We start from the raw sequence: 12,107 nt of genomic DNA, 5'->3' as shown, positions 1-12,107 counted from the left end.
AAAATAAGAAAAAGTATTAAGTCTACAAATTTTTAGTTCACGTATGTCAAAAGGTCTACTGTATGTGTGTCATTTGGTCTTTTCTATTATCTGCGTTGGTATCTTTTAAACTGGTATCCCATGGTTACCATGGTTATTTTTTGCGTATTTTTTGAAATTGGGTCTATTTTTCTAGTAGAATACGATTTTGTAGGACTTCCATTTACAATTAAAGGATTGTTTTTAATGCTTTACGCTGGAGACTGAAAAACCAGAATACTAAAGTCTTTTTACTCATGTTCCTTGAAGAATTCACTTATGTCACCTTGAAAAGTAATTTATCCTCCTCAGTCCCTAGTCTTTCCCTTTAGAAACTCAAGGGAGATTTTTGATTCTGAGGTAAAATCTGTCTCTTAAAGTAGAGAACACTTATGCATATTAATTAATATGTCTGAAGTGTTTCCATCAAATTTTTAAAACCATAACTGCTTTCAAGGGACCAGAGGGGAGAGGACATTTTGCCAATCCCACCGGAAAGCCCTGCTTGCCCACAAGTCAGGCCTGGAAGATGAGAATCTCTCCACTTTGTGGGAATCAAAAGAGAGATGAAACCCCTTTTTATGGGTTATTTGAACAAGGCTGATGTTCTGTTTGTAAAACCAAGAGTTGAAAGATTAGTGTATTGGAAAAAGAACACTTCTTCTAGGGGGTGTTTGAACTCAGGCATTATTATGACTAGAAGTACAACTTGGCAATGTTCAGATCACTGGGAAAGAAGTTTCTTCTGAATTCAGAGTTCCAGAGAGAAAAATACAGTTTTATAAAGAAGTAAAATCCTAATGTGAATACCTAATATTAAGTGTTAGAGTCTGAAGTCACAAGGTCACTATGTGACACATTTAGGTTAGTGTTATCTGTAAACCCTTAGGGGGGGCCTGAGACCTAATTGTCAGTGGCCTGCAAGGTCAAAAGTAGTTTTATAATAATACTGTATTATTTGCCCCTTTCACTGTGTTGACATTTGCATTAATATTTGTAAAAGCAGTGGTGGTTGAAATTGCTGTTGTGTCAGCACAAATAAGGCAGTTGTGCCCAACTGGTCTAGTAGTCATATTCTTCACTGCCATGCACTTACAATTTAAAAAAAAAAGCCAATTTCAATCAAGAATGTCCTTGAAGAAGCAGCAAAAAATATTAATTTTATTAAATCTTGACCTTTGAGTACACATTAAAGATAATATTCTTCATGATGAAATGGGAAATATGCATAAAGCACATCTGCTGCATACTGAATAGTTGTCTTGTGCTAAAACATTTGTGTGATTGAGCTGCAAGCTAAACTAGCTGTTTTTTCATGAAGTGTCATTTTTACTTGAAATAATACCTGACAAACTATGGTTGTTCTGAACTGGGTATTTGGTGGATGTTTTCTCTAAAACAAACAAACAGTTGTTTTACTGCTGATAAAATTAAAGCATTGAAGAAAAATTTAGAATTAGAATTTTGGAAAACCTTATCTTTCCTTTATCTGTTACCTTGAGCTTTACAGCTCCCCAAAGCTTAAAGCCTTTTTTAAAAATAAAGTTGGAGATATTAAGGAATGTGACTTTTATTGATACTATGTAATGAAATGTGTCAACATTTGAAAAATCTCCATAACTCAGTGAACCAATATTTTCCAGTTGGCCAATGAATGATGTTAGGCAGTCATGCATGGGTAAAGATCATCCAAAGTGCAAGATAAATGATTGGAATTTAGTTTAATGGTATGAAAAATTCATTGATACAGTTTCAGATTCTACAACTGCAACTTTTCTTCAAGAAATGACTGTCAAGTTCTGGTGTAGTATCAAAGAAAAGTATCCACAATTATGTGAAAAAACTAAGAACATACTCTCCCTTTTTCATACTAGTAGATTTGTGAGAAGCTTGATTTTCTTTAGATACTTTAACCAAAACAGTATATTACGACAGCTTGAACATGGAGACAGATAAGATTCTGTCTTTTCATATGCTGTTAAAGAGATTTACAAAAATAAAAAAACAGTGCTTCTCTTCCTAGTAACTTTTTTGGAAAATAAATTTGTTTTTCACAAAAATATGTTAGTTATGTTAACATGTGATATATTTTATTGTTCTAAAATAATAAAAATATTAAATTTTCTCAATTTTTATTTCTACTTTCATATATATATCTCATGTAAACAGAAAGCTTTTTTGAGTCTTCAGTAATTTTTCAGTGTAAAGGAGTGAGACTAAAAAGTTTGAGAATACTGTTTTAGGCAATAATGACAGTAATGACAGTGGTGATATGTGTTAATCACTGTGCAGAGAGCAATATATTTATAAAAAATCACATTTAATCTCAGGGATTATCATCCCCATTATACAGTTGAAGCAACAGACTTTTAGAGAAATTAACTTGCCTAGGGTCACACAGTTAGTAAGGGGTAGAGCTAGGCTTTCAACCCAGTGTCTACCTGTCTCTTGAAAGTCCTGGTTTTGATATACTGTTGTATACTACACCAGGATTTAATGTATACTTTAACATAGATTTATTTTGCAAAGAGCGTAAACAGTGATCCCCCACGGTTTATCAAAACGGTTATTTGAGGTTGACTCTGCAGATGAGAGTATTCTTACTCTTTGCAGATGAGAATATCCTGATACACCATCATATATTGCTTAGAGGAGTGTAAATTGCCGTAAACTCTCTAAAAGGAAATTGGTAATGACTGTTGAAAATCCTGACATGTTTGGATATCTTTTGATCTAACAATTCTACTTTTAGAAATATTTCCTCATGAAATAATTGAACACGTGCACACTGATGCATGTTATATAATGTACATTCTGGCATAATTTAATAGAGAAGTAATTTAAAAACTACTTAAGTGTCTAAGCATAGGATATTGGTTAAATTAATTATGAGTATTGGAATTATTCATTATAAATATGTATAATAGACTGCTTGTAGCTTGAGAATGATGGCTTAGATATTGTTGGCATAAATTGTCCACAGTATATTGTTTAGATGGTAAAAGTAGTTTTAAAGCTATATTATTTATATATATATATTTATTTATAGTACACTGGTATATTTTAGAAGTATAGAGAAAAATTGGGAGTTTTATACATTAAAGTGTTAACAGTGGTTAACTCTTAATGGTGAGATTATGGGAGATTTTTATTTGCTCTCTTTGGCTGTGTTTCCAGATTTTAAATTTAAAAAGTCAAAAATCATAACAGCAGCTGTGAGCTACAAGAAAGGCTGGCACTGCTAGTTGAATGATATTAAAACCTACTAAACCCCTTGTCAATTTTAGTATTAGAGCTTTTTAAAGTTTTTGATACTATTCTCAGTGAATTATATTTTGAAATTAACAATAACCTATTTGTTGCAGCTTGTATATGAGTTTTTCATACGATTTTTGGAAAGCCAAGAATTCCAACCCAGCATTGCCAAAAAATACATAGATCAGAAATTTGTATTACAGGTAAGCACATTATTGTGGTTGCATGTATTTGTTTTTCAGTTGATAACACTTTATCTCATTTTCTCTTGATGTTTGTTACAAAATCTTACAGTGACAGTTATATCACCCTGTAAACAAATATATACACATAAGTTAGTTTTCATTATTGCCCATTAAAAGTAATAGATACCTCTTTAATTTATTGTGCTGGAAATTAATTACATTTTAAACAACAAGGAATGCTAATGCCTAAATCCCTGCAGTTTTCTTTCTTAAAGTTTAATTATAACGGAATTTCATTTGTGTAACCCTAGTTTGTGTGAATCTTTATGTAAGCTTGAAAACTTTTATTTGCTTAAGGATTTTAAACTATTTCATACATCTGTTAAAACTGAGTAGGCATGGTCTAGAGCATAGGTAAGCTTTAATAAATAATCAAAGTCAGGGTACTGGTGAGCTTTCACAACTAGGAAGTAGCACAGTTTAACACCTTAAGATTCCCTTGAAGAGACTAACTCTCATCTATCTGTTTGGAACTTTTCAGGATACCTACGTACTTTTCTTGATTTGTCATTTTACATTTTATAACTGTAAATCATATATTTTTACCCCGGAATTGGGTACTTTCATGGCCCTGAATATTTAAGTAGTATCTCCTTGCTCTTGTTAACATTCATCTATAAAAATGCATACTTGAGGGCTTCCCTGGTGGCACAGTGGTTGAGAGTCCGCCTGCCGATGCAGGGGACACGGGTTTGTGCCCCGAGCCGGGAAGATCCCACATGCCGCGTATCGGCTGGGCCCGTGAGCCATGGCCGCTGAGCCTGCGCGTCCGGAGCCTGTGCTCCGCAGCGGGAGAGGCCACAACAGTGAGAGACCCGTGTACCACAAAAAAAAAAAAAAAAAAAAAAAAAGGAAATGCCTACTTGAGCCAACTGATGTATGGATTGTTGTAACTCCTTTCTAAGTGATTAATGAGATGCCTTATGTGGAAAAGAATAAATATCTCCTAGTGAGCCAATATGCAGAACTTCAAATTTAAAGCATTACTTTGGAGAAAATTGATCTCCTATGCCTTACTTGGATAAAGGTTGATAACCTCAGTGATGACCTCATTCCTTAAATTAATACATTTAGAATTCTGGACATACTAGGTTGAGAAGCCTTGGAAAAGTGAGATTTGATATATAGCTAGAGAGGTAGTAGATAAATAGGTAGATTCATGGATCACTGGGAAATTGATCCAGATCCAGATTGATCCAGACCCTTATCCCAAGTAGGTAAAATGCATTTCAGGCAAAACAAAAGCAAGACATAACAGGTCTGTGTTTGTATTGGAAAGTCCTTGCATTTCTGTAGCACTGTATAGTTGTCAGAGCACCTTTACATGCATTATTTAATTTGATTTATACAGCGATCTAGAGGAGACATGGCTAAGTTTTGTGCCCATTTTATAGATGAATAAATCTGAGGTCCAGAAAAGTTATCCAGGTTTCCCCAGCACATTTTCTATTCTGGTTTTCTGTCCATTAAACCATGATGCCTCCTTGTGATTCCCTTTGCCATAACTTGGAATCACTCCAACGCAGGAGTAGCCCCCGTCTCTCAACACTGACGAAAAACAAGGTTCTCTTACATTTATGGTAAATTAAAGTGCCGGAGAGGATCAGATAATGATTCAACAGTAGATACTGTGTTTAGTTGACATGGAAACAGTAAATCCTGCAAAGGGCCCAGTCAGTGTGCTCTCCGTGGTTGATGGGTACTGATAAAGCTCCTAAAATTAAAACAATAGAGAAACCCAGACTTGGAAGGGACATTTTGGGTTGTCTCTTCTAGTTCTTTACGCTGTGAATCAGTTTTCTTTGAGACCCTGATGAGGGGTGACCTCTCCTTGCCCCTTTTCAGTGAGGAAGGGCCACATACTCAGGTAGATTGTTCCATTTTTGTCAGAAAGTTATTTTTTATGTTGAATCTCCCTATACCTGATAGCTTTTGGCCTTATTTCTTCAGAAGAGTCCCTTAGTATATCACTAGCCCAGGCATAACCTTTCAGGTCTTAGAACACAGCTTTTGTATTTACCTCTTGCCTCTTTTTCTCTAAAACAGCAGTTACAACTCAAATGCCTATAGGCTCCTTTATAATAGTCTGGTGGCCAGATGTCAGACAATAGGAGGCAGACCAGCTCCTACTGAAGGGAGCTTTGACTATACCTCTTTCTTCAGTATTGCCAGACTTTTTTTTTTTTTCCAAGAGAAATTTTTTTCTCCCAAATTCAGTTTTTTTTGTGAAATTTTCTGATAGTTTTAAAATCCTGTTCAGAATGAATTAAAGCCATCTGCCTTCTGGATCTAGCCTACCAGCTGTCAGTGTGTGTTCTCTGCTCTAGACTGAGCCCTTCGTTCTGTCAACCCTGTCTCATTTATCAGTTTTTGGTCTTCAACATGTGTCCATTTGTCTTCAAGGATGACATCTATGTCTGAACACAGTGCCCTGAGCCTGGTCAATCCAATGCAGCTTAGAGTTGGGGGTCTCCATTCGCTTGTCTGGATGCTAGGGTTCTTAAAGGGGAAGTCTCATTAGCTCTTCTTACTGTTCCATGACACTGCTAACTTAGGTTAATAAGCTTGTGATCTTAACTGACTTCTAATTTAGTTTTACACATGTTGTCATAAACCCGTTTTCGTTTTCCTTGTTCATTTTACAGTTTGCTTTTTTATCTAGGTGTAGGATCTGACATGTATTCCTATGGAATATCTTATCTCCCCAACCTTCTGATGTCTTTCTGGATCTTGCTTCTGTCATCCACCTTATTCACTGTGCCTTCCAATCACATCTGTGATTACTAGCGATTGGTCTCATGGAAGCCATTGATTAAAATTGTTAAACTAGCCAGGACTCAGGATAGAGGCCTGTGGCATGCCTTTAGCAACTTCCCTTTATTTTAGGACAGATTCACTAATAACAGTGTTTGGATTCCCTCCTTGAGCCGGTTAGAAATTTACCCTAGGATGGGGGCTTCCCTGGTGGCACAGTGGTTAAGAATCCGCCTGCCAGTGCAGGGGACACAGGTTCGAGCCCTGGTCCAGGAGGATCTCACATGCTACGGAGCAACTAAGCCCATGCACCACAACTACTGAGCCTGCACTCTGGAGCCCACAAGCCACAACTGCTGAGCTCACGTGCCACAACTACTGAAGCCTGCACACCTAGAGCCCGTGCTCCGCAACAAGAGAAGCCACCACAATGAGAAGCCCGTGCAGCACAATGAAGAGTAGCCCCCCCACCCCCGCTCACAGCAACTAGAGAAAGCCTATGCGCAGCAACGAAGACCCAACGCAGCCAAAAATTAAATAAATTTATTTTTTTTAAAGTATCTTTAAAAAAAAGAAAAAGAAATTGACCCTAGGATGTCCTCATCCTCGCATTTAAAATTTTTGTTTATAAGGAGAGTGTAGAGACTTCATCAGATGTGATGGTAGAAGCCAGGACTTCATGTTTACAGCATTCCCCTCCTCCATGGGCCTTGGAACTTTATCATAAAAGGAATGCCAGAATTCCCTGGCTCTCCAGTGGTTAGGACTCTGCACTCTCACTGCCAAGGGCCTTGGTTCGATCCCTGGTCAGGGAACTAAGATCCCTCAAGCTGCGGGCACGGCGAAAAAGAATAATAATAATAAATAAAAAGAAATAAAAAGGGACGCCATTCGTCTGCCACGGGGCATTAGTGAACTTCTGGGGGCTACTATTGGTTTCCTGGTAATGTTGCCCTAAGTACTTGAAAATCATGGCATTGATCATCTGTCCCCAAGTTTTGTGAGAGACAAGTAATAAAGTATAAATAGTGAAGCTCATCTACTTAGGCTTTATGTTTTCAGTCCCTGCCTCATTTTTTCAATTTTTTTGCCTTCTTTATATTCCCTTTGCTGGATCTGTTGATGAACTCAGCCTTTAGACCAGGGCTCACCTCAGTGCCTGCATCAGTTATGAAAGGGTCAGTCAGGGTATTGGTGGAATTAACCTCACCACTGAGTGGTACTTGAATGTAATCATGTGACTAACCAGTACACTATATTTTCATGTTGGGGATAAGCTCTGGTTGCCTATCAGCTGCCATCTTCCAAATTACCCTGTTCATTCATGTTCTTAACCTGTAAAGTTGGCCTCCTATTCCTTTTCCTTCCCTAAGTTTGCCCCAACACCTTCTAGGAGTGGGGACTCAATCCCCTGCCTGCTCCTCCTAAGCTTCCTTCTTCAAGAGCTTTGGTCCTGACTTGAGACCTGATGGCAATGGGTGAGCCTTTTGGAGGTTGAGCATCATTGCTGAGATTCTATCCTGTTATCCCCCATCCCACCCTACCGTCCTTTTCCTCTGAACACCATGCCTTAACTGTCCTTGAGCTGGCAGGTCCTTCGTATGTCTGTACCGTCTAGTCAGCTCATTCATTTTGCACACCCTCAGTTTTCCCTCTTTTTTCTCTACCGCAGGGACTCCCAGGGTGCTACCTGGTCCTAGCCTGGTTTTCTTGTGCCATGGGAACCCTCATACTTTTCCCTTTTGCAAATCAGGAAGACATTCACCTTATTCCTTTTCTTTGAGCAGATTTCTTATTCTCTGTGGATTCTCAAAGATCTCAAAAAGAGTTTTCAACTCAGAACTCTTTTATTTAGTAAGACATAATTTATTCTAGCCACAAGATTTACACTTACTTCCTGTAGCAGCTAGCTGTGTTCTTTAGAGTCTGTTCTGACTCTGATTCCTGCATCCCCAAAAGCAAAATAAGAATTGGGCTATTTTGGGCTTCCCTGGTGGCCCAGTGGTTGAGAGTCTGCCTGCCGATGCAGGGGACGCGGGTTCGTGCCCCGGTCCAGGAAGATCCCACGTGCCACAAGCGGCTGGGCCCGTGAGCCATGGCCACTGAGCCTGCGCGTCCGGAGCCCGTGCTCCGTGATGGGAGAGGCCACAACAGTGAGAGGCCTGCGTACCGCAAAAAAAAAAAAAAAAAGGATTGGGCTATTTTAACAGGATGTAGTGAAGAGAAACTTAGAAGGCTCTGGATTGGAATCCTTACTCCCCTATGTACTCTAAGTATATTTTAGGAGCTAAGAATATGAGCTGTGCAATAAGAAGAAACTGCATTCAAACCCTGGCTTTTCTGCTTACTTGCAATGTGACTTTCGGCAAGTTCATACACTTGCTACCAAGCACGAGTTTCCTCATTCATGACATGGGGATAACAGAATAAGTGAGATACTGTTCAGTAAAATAAGATATACCCCCAAACTGACAACTGTTAAATCTTCTTAATTGAATTGGCACTATGGATACAAACACAGGCTGCCTACCTTCAGTCTTAAACAGGTCCTGAAAACTTGGGCAGATAATTGACTATTCTGAGCCTCAGTGTTTTCTTCTGTAAAATGACAATAACAGTCGTCTTTCTTACAAGTTACAAAAAAATAGGCTGTTATGATGATAAAATGACTTGTATAAATGTCTGCTGGTAGCATATATGGGGCCTAATAGTTGCTTATTAAATATCAATTCCTCTTTTCACATCCTCATATTATATTACCTGTCCACATTGGTAGGATGTCTTATTTTTCTTGATTCCAATATTAGTTTTAAAACCTCCACCTTTTGAAACAAAATTTTAAAATTTATGTGAAACTTACAATAAAAATTTTGCAAAGAAGTCTTGAATAAATGCAGAAATGTAACGTAATCCTAGGTGGGAAGACTTGCCATCATAAAAATGCCCATAGGCTCTCCAAATTAATCTGTACATTTAGTGTAATTCTAATTAAAATTTCAGTATTTTTTCTATTTGAAAATTTCAGAGTTCATGAAATAAAAGGTTTTTGAAAAAGAAAACTAGTGATACTTTATTAGACATTAAAACATACTGTAAAGGTACATTAATTAAAACAGCATGGTATGGGTACAGGAGGCTGGAACATAGTAGAGGCTTGGGTGGAAAAGACCCTTTTTAGTATGCTATAAAACTCATAAAAAAATATGAATAAATAGATACGATAGATACCTACCTACATACATATATATTAAATTGGTATAATGCTCTGAAGAGGAGATCTGATAGAATTCTATTGACTCAGATTGTGACTGAGCAATTCCATGAGAAGTAGATGTGTACACGAAGCAATATGTACAAGGATATTGAATGTATCATTGTTAATGATTATTAGAAAATTGGAAACAATTTAAAAGTTCTTCAGTAGGGGTTGGTTGAATAAACTGTGGACATTCATATGATGAAATATTCATCAGTCTATAAAAAGAATGAGATAGAGCTACACATGATCTGTTTTTAAGTGAAACATGCACATTATGGAGCAGTATGATATTTTGAACCTGAGTCTGTTATTTTAGGGAAAAGGAATGTTTGTCTCTGCACTAAAAATTTTGGAAGGAGATACACCACGTTTTTATTAATTGTCTGGTGGGGTGTAAGATTATGTGTGATGATCTTTACTTTCTATTTTTTGCATTTAAAAAATAGTGAACATGTATGTTATAATCAATAAGAATAGTCAAAATATTTCAATTACAGCTACATTCTCATTTTGTTGCCTTGCATTTTTTGTAAAACTCAGCTGATTCTGTTCATTAATCTTCCTAAGACTATTTTTTATAAGACTATGCCATTCTTTTATACTTAACTTTTTTTTTTTTGTATTTCCTTCCTTTTATCATTTGTGCATGTCCTTTTAAAGTCTGAAGCTCCATGGCAAGCTTCCTGTGTTGCCTCAAGGGCCTCTTTCAATACCTCTCGTTTTAATTCCTCAGCAGGAAGCAATATAGATTAGTGGTTAAGTGTATAGACTGGTTTGGATTCAGACTCTACCATTTTTCAGTGCATGACCTTGGGCAAGTTATATAACTGCTGTATGCCTCAGTTTCCTCATCTGGAAAGTAGATGCAAAATATCCATTATATGATAGTAATTATGTTGTAAGGTTCTTGTGCAGATTTAATAAGCGTATACATATGTAAGCACTGGGCTCCCCTGGTGGCGCAGTGGTTGAGAGTCCGCCTGCCGATGCAGGGGACACGGGTTCATGCCCCAGTCTGGGAAGATCCCACATGCCGCGGAGCGGCTGGGCCCGTGAGCCATGACCGCTGAGCCTGCGCGTCCGGAGCCTGTGCTCCGCAATGGGAGAGGCCACAACAGTGAGAGGCCCGCGTACCGCAAAAAAAAAAAAAAAAAAAACCATATGTAAGCACTAAGAACAATTCCTGATAATAGTAACTGTTCAGTAAATGTTACACTGCTGCTGTCACTACTATTTTTATTAGGATCAGTTCTTGTGTTTAAAACTTTTTTTACCATTATTTTCTAGAACAGCCTCAATGCAGGAAGTTACGTGATGTTAGTCTGTCATGTCTTACCTAGCATGTTATCAATTTTTTGAAATCTAACTTTTATCATTCTAAAAAATCAAAAAACCCTTTGGACTCTGCTTATATGGTCCTTCGTGGGCTGTTGGGATTTTTAAAGGTGTTAAATATGGTCTCTTGTCCTTGAATTCTCATCAGTTCCACTTCACCAACTGATTTCTTCCAATCAGTGTTAGAAGTAAATGTTTAATTAGTGCCAGGAGCATGTACTTTTTAGTGTGTAAGAACCAGGGAAAGCGCATTCAAATCTTTACAGAGGCCAGACAAGTGATACATAATGAAGTAGTCTGGGTGTAACAGAAAGGAGTTGATGGAAACAGTGGTGACCTAGAGAGCTCGGACCCTGCTACCAATCTGTTTCTGTTAACTGTTGGCTGATTGCTAAGTGGGCCAAGTGTTGCTAGATTCTTCTGATTTTTTAAGAGAACCTGGAAATCTAGATTTTTGTATGGGCCAGTCAAAATCGTCAGTGACTTGTACCTTTGAAGGGTTTGCTTTTTTTTATTTCAGAATGGACTAGTTTGTTTAAATTTCGTAGTAATTTTTGTTAAATCTAGATTTACATAACCTTTAGCATTTCTTACGTACTTAAGTCTTTACATAAGGAAGCTGTCAGAGACTTATCAAAGATAGTCGATTGATTAAATAGTGCCCTTGTGTCCATGGTAATGTTGTTGATTTTAGACTTAGGTAACTTAGCTATAAGTGTGTTGGCTTGCGTAGGCTTTGGAAACAGCCTTGTCTTTTCCCAGTAAAGATAATTTTCATCTGCCTTAGGGTGGTTGGGAAAATGGTTTCTTTATGACACTTCCCTCCCCCAAGACCAAAAATGAATTGCCAAACCTTGAATCATGTCACTGGGTGAATTGTCGTGGTAAGAGTTTAGTAGCATATCTCTAAAGACTGCTTTCAACCACTCTGCAGGTCTGAAAAGTAGTCAGTGGTTGCTAAGAGATGTACTATTCAAGTATATCCATAAACATATGTACTGCTGGAGATGGCTCGTTAGTAATTTGTACTTCACATTTGTGGTTATATTTAGTTGAAAGGTACTGTAATTATCATGCAAATTATGCAAATCATCCAGCCTGTCCTTAAAAGTGACCTTTTGTTATTGTGTTTTAAAAGCTGAAGACAAATTGGACATGATACAAAACCAACCCATGAAAAAATGTTAGGTTCTTAACTGAAATAAAATTCACGAGGCCTTGAATCTCAGCTCTAATACAAA

The 12,107-nt window shown here is 37.5% G+C and overlaps 1 protein-coding gene across 5 annotated transcripts in view; it reads left to right on the top strand.

Annotated features, from left to right (window-relative positions):
- The window catches only part of PPP2R5E (protein phosphatase 2 regulatory subunit B'epsilon), a 159,160-nt gene that overhangs the window by 120,881 nt on the left and 26,172 nt on the right, over positions 1-12,107 (top strand). For 4 of the 5 annotated variants that reach the window (XM_082619905.1, XM_082619906.1, XM_082619904.1 and 1 more), the window contains exon 5: positions 3,384-3,476. The exons of the other annotated variant lie outside the window; for it this stretch is intronic. In XM_082619905.1, coding sequence (XP_082476031.1) covers positions 3,384-3,476 — 93 coding nt within the window. The remainder of the gene's footprint in view (positions 1-3,383; positions 3,477-12,107) is intronic. 5 annotated transcript variants of the gene reach the window in all.

The sequence above is a fragment of the Mesoplodon mirus genome, assembly GCF_964341445.2.
Source record: "Mesoplodon mirus genome assembly, chromosome: 4".
In the NCBI taxonomy this organism is placed as follows: Eukaryota; Metazoa; Chordata; class Mammalia; order Artiodactyla; family Ziphiidae; genus Mesoplodon; species Mesoplodon mirus.
The sequence above is the reverse complement of the archived record's forward strand: the minus strand, read 5'-3'. Positions and strand labels throughout refer to the sequence as shown.